Source organism: Panthera onca, chromosome C2 (assembly GCF_046562875.1).
Source record: "Panthera onca isolate mPanOnc1 chromosome C2, mPanOnc1 haplotype 2, whole genome shotgun sequence".
Taxonomy (NCBI): Eukaryota; Metazoa; Chordata; class Mammalia; order Carnivora; family Felidae; genus Panthera; species Panthera onca.
Window position 1 is genome coordinate 112,018,291 of NC_138347.1, and position 13,531 is coordinate 112,031,821.

At 35.5% G+C, this 13,531-nt stretch overlaps 1 protein-coding gene across 15 annotated transcripts in view; it reads right to left on the reverse strand.

Annotated features, from left to right (window-relative positions):
• The window catches only part of MBNL1 (muscleblind like splicing regulator 1), a 205,880-nt gene that overhangs the window by 114,063 nt on the left and 78,286 nt on the right, over positions 1 to 13,531 (reverse strand). For 5 of the 15 annotated variants that reach the window (XM_078432237.2, XM_060639006.3, XM_081790126.1 and 2 more), the window contains exon 2: positions 1,180 to 1,299. The exons of the other annotated variants lie outside the window; for them this stretch is intronic. In XM_078432237.2, the coding sequence (XP_078288363.1) occupies positions 1,180 to 1,185 (6 nt within the window). In that variant the 5' untranslated portion in view covers positions 1,186 to 1,299. The remainder of the gene's footprint in view (positions 1 to 1,179; positions 1,300 to 13,531) is intronic. 15 annotated transcript variants of the gene reach the window in all.

A 13,531-nucleotide genomic window follows, 5' to 3' on the forward strand; every position in this document is an offset into this window, starting at 1 on the left:
ACCTGTGTTTTCCCTGCTGTTAAGCATCAGAAGGTGAGAAATTTTTGACAAATGTGCTCACAATTGTATCCCTGTACCTAGTTAGCCTGGAAACACAGCAGGTGCTCAATAACGATTCATTGGCTGAATGGTGGTACCACATGTGAAAAGGCACTAATCAAAAATGTGGCAGGAGGAGGGCACTTAGGAGGACTGTGATCAAGAAAATTTCTTAATAAACAGTTATCTTCCTACATGGCTTGTCAGAGCCTTTATAATGCTACTATAAATTCCTAAACTTAACTGTCTACTTTTTTTTAATGGAAAACCTATTAAACATAGATTAACTATTCTAGGAAAATTTGGCCTTCACCTTTGGAAAACTTCTTTCTATATCTTCCAATTGTTTAATGAAAGACATAGGTAAACTATTAATTGGCATATATTCATGTGTGTTCTAAATTATAAGATGGAAGAGAAATATATGTATTTTAAGTCATGTAGTAGCTTTTGGCAAAATGGGAAAAGAAAATTTTAGAGTGAGAAAAAGTGAGATACCTCACTCAAATTATTCACTTTACTAACAGAGAAACTTACTCAAAGAAACTACCTTGTATTGGTACATGGATATATTAGCAATGTTAAAGACTAATCTTGTGCAACTATCTGACTAATATAGCCAATAGCTTACTAATTTGCTTACATAATTATCTTGAATTGAAAAGAATATTCCTGGCAAGAATTATGCATACTAATTTCTTAAGTTAAAATTCTATAGTCTACTGCTGTTAAAAAAGGAAGTGCTCCTTTAGAATTGAAAGGAGGAAAACTTGCTTTCACATACTAAAAAGTCATTTTTTTTTAAGTCACTGTGGGTCAAGAGAAAAACAAGAGCAAAAATAAAATAGTGGAAATTACACTGGAAACCATGTTCCATGTACAGAGGTATCTAACAAACCTCAGGATTAGTATCTTCAAGTAGTAAAGCTGGGAACAAGTAAGAACTTCATTTATGGAATGGATATAAGGTCACAGATCAGGTCACCAGTGGTAGAACTATGATTCCCTTCTAAAACAACATTCTGGTGTTCAGATTATTCGAGGCCACTTTCCAATGGGCGCCATGTCAGTCCTCGAGAGATCAGCCCTTCCCAAAAGAGATCTTTGCGAACTGGCTCCCCATTTGCCTTATTCACTCACCAGCATCCATTAGCCAACTCCATGCTTTATCTTCAATAGATAAGATACGGCTTCTTCTCGCCATGGTGCCATGAAAAGGATCCAGAAGGTTCCCCTTAAACAACATTTCCTGAGTGACTGCTGCAGCACCAAGAGTAAAGGATATGCCAGGTCAGCCACTTTTCCTTCCCAGCAGTATTAGCAGCAGCAGCAGCAGCAGAAGCAGGAGCAGACCATTTAGACCCAGCTCCTTGCAGGATGCTAGCCAAAGCACTCTTGTTTACTCTACACCTAGACAGAGTTTGCCCGTATGTTTGCACCTTTCCCAGAGTGTCAAAACAGGTGTTTTCCTGTGATCATGCTTAAAAATCTGCTCCCCAAACAAGGTGATAAATACACTGTTACTATGAAATTCTAAGTTTCTAATTCTATGGAAAACATGTTCTTAAAGGTTTACTTTATTATGAGGAAGCCTTGATGAATCCTTTTAAGAATTCATTCACCCTCCTAGCTCCTAATAAGCAAGTGGATTGCCCTAAAATTTCCTGTTAATGAAAGAAAGGATGTTACTATATAAAATAAATGCCATCATGCAATTTTGGTCTTTTCTTTCCTAATGTTCTATCTGCCTTCCTGGCATAGAATCGCTTTTTGCAAACGCTATGTTTTCATAATCTTTACAACCCTCCCAACAGATGGGGAAATATCGGGTCTTATGCTCTTTATTTTACAGAAGGAACAATGACTTCTCTTTGCTTCTATATTTCATTCCCATTTGGATGTTACTGATGAGTTGTTTTTCCTACCAGTACTGTTCAACTTAACGAGTGGCTAGAATACGGCTGCACAACAGAGTCAAGCAGATAACATCATTAACAAAGCATTTACTTTACTAAACTGATTTATCCAGAGCCAAAATCCTATAGATAGAAAAAGCACCTAGAGATCTTTAAAAAATTTAAATAGCTCAACCAAGGATAAGTGTAAAACAGATGATTATTTTCTTAGTAAGTAAATGCTATTTACTTACTAAGTAAATAATACTTATAAAGTATTATCATAAAGTATAAAAGTAAAGTAAAAATACTTTACTTACTAAGTAAATGCTATTTACGTATTAAGAAAATAATCATCAATTAAAGAGTCATAAATACGAGAATACAGAAGCATTGTTCTCTGCACAGTAGAGAGTACAAATTCTCAGTGGCAAAAGTGAAACCCTACATTCACAGGATCTTAGTATATGTTTCTTGTCATATTACTACTTCACGTGTTCACCTTATCCTCAAAGCAATAGCAGGAACAATCACTAACACTTACTGAATGCTCCAGGAGTGCCAGGCACTGTTCTTAGTGCTTTACAAGAGTTATCCCATTTAACCTTCCAAACCACTACAGATCAGATGTAATCACCACCCCATTTTGCAAATGAGGAAAGGGAGGCTCAGCCAGGTGCCATCACATGTTCGAAGTCACAGAGCTCACAACTGACTTGAACCCAGGGTCGCCCAGTTCCAGAAGTGGGGCCCTTAAACAGTTTGCTAAAATCCGACATTCATTTTTGTTTTCACAGTTTTTTCTGTACTGCAAATGTACCTTTAATACAATAGACACTAGAACATGTTTACATAAAATTATAATTTGATAATAGTTAACATGCATGATGGTAGATATTATGGGCCATGAAAATTCCATTAAGTCCTTGACCTGTATTATTAGGTTCACAACACCCCAAAGAGGCAGATATGCTCCCATTTAGCAGGGTACTCTGGAAGATTTAGGGGCGTAGAGTGCTAAGGAAGTTGCCAAACTCATATGACTACTATGGAACAAATGTCAACTCTGGATCCAGGGAAGGCAGCTCCTGAAGTTGTGGTTTCCCCCTTATACCTACCCTCCACTGCCTCTCAAAAGCTGATGTCATGTTATCCTTAAAGAAAGGGAGTAAGAAACGTCAGGGCTGGCCAGAACCCTGGTGGGAGGACGTTTGGCTATTTCTGTCTCTTCTGAAAAACTTAATAATGCATCAAGTACGTCAGCTCATATGATACACAAGTCCACATTCACTTCTCTTAATGGTGTTTACTAACTTAAGGAATTAAATGCAACCTGCGATTCTCACATTTTAATAAAAGTCAAGGACAGGGGCACTTGGGTAGCTCAGTTAGTCGGGTGTCCAACTTCAGCTCAGGTCATGATCTCACAGTTCATGAGTTCGAGCCCCGGGTCAGGCTCTGGGCTGACAGCTCAGAGCCTGGAGCCTGCTTAAGATTCTGTGTCTCCCTCTCTCTCTGCTCCTCTCCCACTTTCTCTCTCTCTCTCTCTCTCTCTCTCTATCAAAAATGAACAAACATCTAAATTTTTTTTTTAAAAAAAGGAGAGGACAAGTTCAGTTTTCACATTTTTTCCCAAGTATATCTTATCTTCAGAAGCACTAACAGGGCAGTAACATTATCATCATCACAGTACTGGTCATCGTGTTTGGGGGATTACCATTGCTGGCAGCCATACTTCTATTTTATTCGCATCATTTAATTATACATTTAATTGTATGCAGGACCAAGACAATAATTGTGAGATCAGAGGAAGCTTCAGAAATCTGAGGATCATCCCTTGAGATATGGGCTGAACCAACCTTGGACCAAGGTACTTCCTTGAATATTCAGCAGCTGAAATGACCGTCTTTGAATGAGCTCTTGAGGACACAAAGCCATCTGGGTAATCGCAGACAGCTCAAATCGAGCACCTACAGTCACAAATATAAGACTGCGAAACCAATGGAGAATATGGAAACCAATCTCTCTCTTTAATTTGGCAGCAGGCCCAACCCTCTGGACAAAGTTTGGCTAGCTTCAGCTTTTTCAGTTTTAACCTAATATAAATTAGCACAAGAAACTATGAAAACTTCAGAGAGAAAATACAGTTATGGTGAAGTCATATACCCTCTGTCAGAATTTAGCCATAAGCTGTAAGAAATACAGCCATTTGGTGGCATTTAGCAAGAAGAAATTTAGGTGCCCATGTGGCACAGCCTGAGGTGATACATTAGAGTCTATTTACTCTCGATTATTTTTGAAATCAAAAGTTTCCAAAGAAGGAAGGTAACAATTCTTTACCCAATTTCTAGACAATTATCTTCTCTGCAGAGTTCCTTGAGTGGTGGCATTATACATCGTACCCACATAAGCTTGATTCACTCTTTGGCTGACAACAAGATTTAAATTTATCTGTCTTCAATGTTAACACTAAATTAACACAAAAGTTATTCAAAAATTCTAAAAAAAAAACAACACATTCTGACATCTTTTGGATGAGGAAAACAAAGTAACCTCATAGGCTTTTACATAAGACAGATCATAACAAATGATTTCTATGACCTTGGCACTACTAAGTGATAGACTAGGAAGATCATGACTCATTTATGCAGTCATCCAGATATCTATATATCTTCCAAATATCTATATATCTCTATCTAAAAATATATATTCAAATATCTATATATAGATATTTCTAGATATCTAGATACAGAAAAAATACAGATATATATCTACATATAGAGATATACAGATATTTAATATTAAATATTTAGATATTTAATAGATTAGATATTTAATATTAAATATCTGTATATCTCTATCTCTAGATACATAGATACAGATACATAGATATTTGAATATATATATTTTTTGACTGTTTAAGTTATCTACTGCAGCAACAATTATTATTTCTTGCTGATGTTAATGACAGTGCAATTAAAAACAGAGAAATATAAGTTTGGGTCATTTTAAGATTTTACTTTAGAAAGATATCAAACAACAGAAGTCATATCTGTAGATGAATACATTAGCAGCTTTTTATTCATCAGCTTTTACTGGGTATACTCTCTTTTATTTTATTCCTTGAACTTGGCTTTATCTGGAAAGAAAGGGATTGATAAGCACCAACTCTAGGCCACACTTTGATCAAAACAGGTAAGGCTGCAGTGAGTTCCCCAGGTTGTCCTGAAAGTAAACAACACACTATTACCAATTCTTAACTAACATGAAGTCAGCCAAATATAAAATGGTGACCTAAAAGTGAAAAGCTCTAATTGTGCATTACAAACCCCTGAGTCATTCTGTCCTCACAACTTTATGCTTTAAATAAACCTAAATGCTAGCTAAAGAAAATCTACAAGCAACTCAGTGTGACTTAGTGTTTCCAAACCAGGAAAAGGAAGGACTTTCAGTGTTCGAGATAACATTTGTTTCCTTTAGTCTGGAAAATAAACATTTCCTATGCAGGTTATGCCCAGGGACTCTGTGTGTGTGTGTGTGTGTGTGTGTGTGTGTGTGTGTGTGTGCGCGCGCGAGTGTGTGTGTGTGTGTGTGTGTGTGTGTGTGTGTGTATCAGTATGTGTGGGTAAAGACAGAAAGGGGAGAGAAAGAGAGGACGAGGAGAGAGAAACAGGAAGATTTTTTAGTAGTATTTGGTGTTCAGACAATACCAAATTTTGTCCTGGAGTTAGAATTTATCTCAGCAAGTTATGTGCACATGAGCTATGAAAGAACTGGAATTTGTCATAAAATCAACAGGAAATGCTTTCCTGATTATATATCACATTTCTATTAATTCAATAACACAGGATGACATATTACATATAGTTACATAAAATAACAGAAGTCTTGGGTCTCTAAATTTGATTAATTTATCTTTATTTCAATATACATTAAGCCATTTTCTACATTTCAATAATACTAGTGTATCTTTCCTAATAGAGGAATAAGCAGATTTTGTCCTGATATCGTGCTTATATAACACTAGAGAGATCTACTTTAATACATTTATGCAGTTCATTGTTTACTGGAGTTAGTAAGCAATGGCCAAGAGAAATAATTCATTTACATTTGTCAAGTATGGATACATATGTAACCTATCAAATAACAGCTTAAGTTGTCAAGGGCATGAGTAAGAGCCTCTCCTGCACCGGTCCAACTTCTCATGTGTTAGCTGGAAATGCATCATACAAGCCTGTGTTCCATGCCTTGGGGACAAGATTATAAATTAAAAGAACAAAACGCCACCTCCTTGTTAGGTATATGAGTATGTCTACTAGTTCGGTTAATCCTCATTGCACAACTTTAAGGCAGGCATATTATTGTTCCCATCTGACAGATGAGAACACTCAGAGCAGTTGGAAAATGTGCCCAGCCAAATCTGTTCCACAAATGCCCCTGCTACCTGGGTAGAAACTAGGGACTAATGGGATTACACACACACACACACACACACACACACACACACACACTTGTGAAGTTTACTTTCTTGTTTTCTGTTATAAGGATTGTTATATATTTTTTAAGATACATAGTGAGTTGCAATTTATATTTTTTGAGGATTTCCAGAAATAATTCTTAAAATACTCGGGAGACTGCTACTCCTTCAGTAGTCAGATAAGGAAATGTGTAAGTGAGAATTATGTCAAGCCAAATAGCACACGTATTTTAAAATGTCCAGGATGCTTTCATTTTATCCAACCCCTGAAAAGAGTAGGACATGAAGTGTGTTTTCAAAGAAATACATTTTCTTTATGCGCATTTGGCATTGCTGGCTGACCTCAGCCAAGGCAAATAGGCTAAGAAGTAAACATCATTCTTTTACTACTTTTACAGGGTTCTCTCAGTTACCAACAGAAAATGGTCCCCGTTTTTATTTTTATTTGTTCGTATAAACTTTATATTGCATGATGAAATGTGACCAGTATTTTTCCTTTTTTAGGCTCCGTTTCACTCCTAAATTAGCTCCTATCTGTCTCTTCACACTAGCACTTCCAGTTCTGCATTCCTGTTTAAAATATTTCTTCCCCCTCTCTCCACCTTTTTTTTTTCCCTTCCAGAAATGACTAATCTTCCTGTTATTCTACTCTTGTCAGTTTTTCCCCTGGTATTCTTTTCATGTTGCGTAACATTTACTTTTCAACAACTCCTTTTAGAATTTTACTACTGTATCCTTGATGCTAGCCTTCCGTTTTCAACAGATTAAAACAGTCAATATTTAGATATTAGTCTACTTTTTCGGGTCAGCTTTTGTGCTATACAGATTAAGCTATCTCCTCACGCCAAAAATGCAACTCTTCTTTCAATCGACATAATATAAATGCCCATTTGTTGATCTTTAAAGCTAAATTCAGTCTAATCCTCAGTTACCAGACATCACAATTAAAGGGCTTAGCTTTTTGTCTCCTTTCAAATTTCCTGATAAGTGCTAGCAAAGCAAACGTAATGCCACTTCTCTTAAAATTCTCTTGCTTCCCAGCACTTCTCCATAACATCATAAAACATGTTAGCATAGACTTACAAGCAGAATGTAAAGTTTTCCCAGCTACTGATTTTCAATTGCAAAAATTATTTTAATTACATGCCCAGAATTTGACTTCTACCCTAATTTTAAACAATCATAACAACTATATAGCTATATACTATCTGAACAGAAGTAGAGTTTTTATCTCAGAGAAAACCTCTGAGAAGCGTTTTAAAATTACAATGATTATTTAATATACCCAAAGTTTATAAGCTAATATGGCATGCCTAACAAAATATTAATCATAACCTCAGATTTACATAATCCACTTTTTGGTGAATCCAATATTATATTATCTCATAGTCATAGGATCCCATAGAGAGAGCAGTACCTTACTACTCCTATTTACACTGGCTATTCACACAAGAAAATGTTCACAAGGGTCTTCAGAATTGTACATTCCCTAAAATCCAAAAACATCTTTAAAAACCTGACAAAACAGACTTCAATTACAGGAGATAAATACATCCCTAAAATGTCACCTTCACTTTCTTAAAATAAAAGTCAAATAAAGTTCAAGTATATTTGCTTAAGTTAAAATAGCAGAAGAGCTTCCCATTTACTTTCAGTTTTTTTTTGGGGGGGGGGGGAATCCCCATCATTCCCTCTTCTTACTTTTTCAAATAACAAAAATTAAAATTTCCTGGCTTGTCGCATACAATGCCCTATATGGAGACATGTCATTTTTCTTTGGGTCAGCACCAACAACTTAACTTTAAACCTCTTTATTATCCCTATTTTGGACTCTACGCCCAGGAACTCTAAAGTCAGTTAAAGCATTCTTGGTTCATATTTATAATATAGGACATCAAATATTATAGTAACCAAAACCAGATTCATATACATATTTTTCTTAATCACATCACATTATACATGGAAAATAAATCCAAACTATATAACTCTATGAAAAAGGCAGGGCTTGTGTCCATATGCCCAGCGACTCGCACAGTGCTTACCTGTCTTCCCCCCAAAAAAACATGCTCAATAAGTATCTTCTAAGTGGATAAATTCAATCATATAGAGGTATATTATGGTAAACACAAAAGGAAGGAGAAGAGACTTCCTGTCACCACAAGGGAAGGAATATTCTCAAAATGTAATAATCAACAAAAGAGGATTAAGAGAAATAACTCAAAGAATATCCCCAAGGGAAATTTTATCAAAATTTGTTAGAATACTTTGAATGTATCTATATTTGGGTCATGTATTAAGAAATTATATTCTGGAATAGATAAATAAAACTCATGCATTTTTCTCCACCTTTCTAATATAAACTATATGATGAAGGTGCCAATTAGTTACCAAAAAAAGTTCTCTATAGAAAAATTACAGGTAATGAATGCAGCAGGAATGATAGAATGAAAAAGGTCATCATTTGGCAATCCCTAAAAGAAATCATGAAGCTATGCAATAAGGAACAATGAGATGAAACACTAATCCAAGTCTGATAAAGAACTTTATAGGATTGGCCTAGGCTGGCCTGAACTTATCGACAGATTTTAGCATCATTAAATGTGAGTACAACAGAAATTATGCCCCTTTGGTGAGATGCAACTGAAAGTACACAGCACCATCCAGGAGGCATTCACACCAAATAATAAATAGCATTACAACTGAACTCAATGATAGCTTTAATTTCTAGTCTCCAGAAAACCAGGGAGATGGAAGAACATGGTCAACAATACACAGGGAAACAACTAGCTACATTCAGAATCTCAAATCTTCTTCAGGACAGTGACTAAAGTCTTCAACAGATAAAGGCATGGGAAGGAAAAAGGAGCAGAAACTATCACAGACTAAAAGAATCTCAAAAGACCTCACTTCCAAATGGAATGTGTAAATCTTGTTTAGATGCTCACCTGGTCACTCCACCTGTAAAAATAGATCTTGCTCTGACAACAGGGGGAAATTAAACATAACGTGGGTACTAAGTAATACAATGAAATTATTGTCAGTTTTGATAGATTTGGAAACAGCATTATATTTAAAAGAAGTTCTAATCTGTCACAGACAGATGCATACTAAAGAATTTATAGGTAAACTAATAGGATGTCCTAATTTGTTTTAAAATACATCAGGGATAAAAGGTATGTGTGAGGTAAGAAACAAAACAAAATGGGCAAAATGTTGACTGATGCACATATGGATACATGCATACAAAATGCTGATTCATACATACATAGAGGTTGCTACAATATTTTCTCTAATTTTTGTATATGTTTGAAAATTGCCATAATAATTTTTAAAAGCTAAACAAAACAAAACTAAAACAAAACAAAACCACACCACAAACAGAAAGCAAAAGAGAAACAGTTACTACCTGGAAGAATAACTGAACTTCGTATTATATTTTTGAACCAAAGTCACAAAACCTACTTGACAAGCTAGACTTTGCTTCTAACCATCTGATCTGGCTGACCTAACAATTCATTTATATCTGTGAACATAAATATCTATATCTGTAACAGAAACACAACTGACTTAAACCTACTTATAAAAATCATCTATATCTGAAAATAAATTATAAACTTAAAAAACCTAAAAACATAGATACCATTATTAAAATGCTTTCTTGTTCACCTTCATTCCCCATGTATATGTATTACCTCTTCAACCAAGTAATAAGGTCTTTATGAGCAAAGTCCGTCTTATTTCTTCAGTCAACAATGAGTGAACATGTGTTCTAGTTGGTGTACTACATATCCAGTATTTCACTAAACGGTAAGAACACAAAGTGGTAAGTCACAAGCCATGTGCTCAAATTGAGAGAGGGAGAGAGGTACATAATTACAATTCTTCTGCCGAAGACAGACAGAGATGAATGGGGCATACCACAGACACAAGGAGACAGGACAATAACATGGCCAGGGCTGGGGTGAGGATAAGGTTATATGGAAAAAGTACACAAAACTATTTTAGGGGAGGAAAAAAATTCTAAGCTAAAAGACAGAAAGGACAAAAGACATTAGGTTGGAATAGCAAAAGAGGAAGTGTTTTGCAATAGGGCACTATCACTAATACTCACTGTTACAGGCATTGGGCCTCAATCAATAACCCAGTGGACTCAACAAAATGCTAAGTATTTAGTATGGGATCAATAAATATCTATTAGTTAAGGTACAGAGAGACAAGTTCAGGTAGTATTATTGGAGTGCTCATATCATGGAGTGCCTGTGCATCAGGCATTTTGCTAGTATACTGAGATAAATGTATTTCTCATTCAACCTCACATCAATCCCGAGGTAGGTACTATTATTATCCCTAACATAGACATCAGGACACTGGGACACGGAAGGCCTAAGTAACTTGCTCAGTCACTCAGTTAGCAAGTGGTATGCTGAGAAATGTTCTGAGTGTCGCAAAAAATGTGGGGAAAAATATTTGGAAATAAAATTCTACATGGTCAAATGATTTAAAGAAGAAGAGATGACACTAAAACAGTGGGTGCTGCTAAGTGCCTAAGTGGCTCTCTGGAGAGGGAAGGACCCTGAGTTGTCAATTTCCATGGTGTAAATACTCCTACCATGGCCAATTTCAAGATGCCAACATGACATCACTTAACCTGGAGTTGGAAAGAAGTCTTATGTGAGCCAGCTCCTGCATACCACTGGCCATAGCCTTCAATAAGCTATTCAGATAGAGAAATAACAGCCTGATTATATGGTCAAGAAGATAACAGGAAAATCAAAGAAAAGGTACACCTGCTATCTCTGATTACAAGACTCTGTACTTGAGTAATAGCCAATTTGTATGTGCAATTCATGAACACCTAAGGAATATAATATAATGTATGAAAGGCAATGAGGACAAACTAATTCATCGAGATTCCACAAGGAAACATACGTTTTCTAGGAGTGAAGAGTTGACATTTAAAAAAGTATTCTTTCTATGTGATTAATGAACTGTGATTAGTAAGTGATTTCCTGCTAAACTATTCCTCCCTCAGGTAACACATAAGAGGATTTATTTCAAACTGGAAAAGTTAAAAATGAAAATACAGTTGAAGGAAATTACTTGATGTGGGTCAGCAACAGACACTGCGACTAAAAAAAGGGAGATTACTTTTGCGTACCCTGTGTTTTATAGACTTCCTGCCATATACAAGGTGTTGAATGATACTGATCAGAAGGAAGGAGAGGAAAAAAAAGCCAATAATAAAACTGGATTTATATATATGTATGTCTTATTTATATTTAAAGAATATGCAGGGTTGCCTGGGAGGCTCAGTTGGTTCAGCATCTGACTTTGGCTCAGGTCATGATCTTGTGGTTCATGAGTTCAAGTCCAGCATCGGGCTCTGTGTTGACACATCAGAGCCTGGAGCCTGCTTTGGATTCTGCTGCCCCTCCCCACTTGTGCGCGCTCTCTCTCTCTCTCTCTCTCTCTCTCTCTCTCTCTGTCACACACACACACACACACACACACAAACATTAAAAAAAATTAAAGAATATGCAGATATATGTATATAAAATGGAGTTCAAATGATTAATATGTGTATATTTACACCATTGCTTTAAAAAAATTCCTTTGAGTTACTCATTTAACAATAGCATGGAATGAATAAGCATAGTTAGATGAATTTTATATGTGCATAAAAGAGAGTTAGAATTATTAATATTACCATATTGATCCTATCTCCTTATGAAGTCCCTTTACCATTTAACAACAGTGTCTGATAAATAAATATATCTAGATAAAATCTTAATGAAATATTAAATCTATTTTTCACATAGAATGCAAATATAATGCTGAGGAGAAGCAAGTAGTGATCAGCAAAGCAAAAAAAGCCAAATTATATACAAATTTCTTGAGAGGTCTAGCAACCTTAAACCAGATGCCTCCATTTTTGGCATGTGGGAAGTCTGTTGCTGACCTGTTGCTGACTCTGGCTCTAAGGAACCTGCAGCCTATCCATTAGTTAACAGAATCCTGGCTTAAACAGACTCCAAAGAAAAAAAAAATGCAATTCATTAGCACCGTGGATGCTATTTAATACATATGCAAAACAAATGCAAAAGATGCTTCTGAGCCTTGTTAGAGTCTGTATACTTTGTCTCCTGATGTTCTTGTCTCAACAGTAAGTCCCAGACATCTTTTACTGGGTCAATTTAACTATTGATTTTTTACTCATAATGCTTACCAATGGCAGAAAAATACCACTTTTTCAGTCTAGTGCCATAGGGGAGAAAAATTCACAGAATACATATTCAAAAATGAAAAAATCAATCAACAACACTGTTTTCTAGTACATAAAATATTTTGACCAACCAATATTGTTACTTAACTAAACTGACATTTTTTCCAGTCCAGTTATCAGACTTAGATGAGAGTCCAGATGTATATTTTTATCTTTTTGATATCACAATTAGTTGAGAAGTGAAAATCCAAGTAAAATAATTCTAGTGTTCTGTACACAATGCTATTTTTCATTTCCTTGAATGAAAGAGGACTTTTAAAGAGGTGACTGTGTCAACTTGTGATGAAATGTATGGTCTAATTTATAACTGTAACATGTTAATTAGTTTAATAGTTTCTTTGTAAAGTTTGGAAGTAAGGTTAAGAAGGTTATGGCATAAATTAGGAGCTAAGATTTCAACTGGTATTCCACATTTTGTTCCATTTTCATAATAGTAAAGCAATATAATATTTATTGGAAGTCTACCACATGTTAGACCTATGGGCAGGCACCAAAGATTCATAGATGACCAAGGCACAACCTCTGCTTTTTAAAAGCTTCCAGACAGGGAACACAGCAGTTAAAACTAACTACAATGGTCTATGCCAGGAGTATGGTAGAATTCTAATGTGCGTCTACGGTCACTGCATTTTCATGCAGTAAAATAACCTTGTAACTAATGTATGAGTTTTCATATTTCTATATAATAGTAATATTACCTAACTTATTAGAAGCATATGAGTGACTAGGCTTTGGGTTAGTGATTAAAAGACTGCCTTAGGTGAAAAGTGATCTGTCCAGATTAAACAAACAAACAACAAAGCAAAACAAAAAAGTCAAGAGAAAACAAATATCACT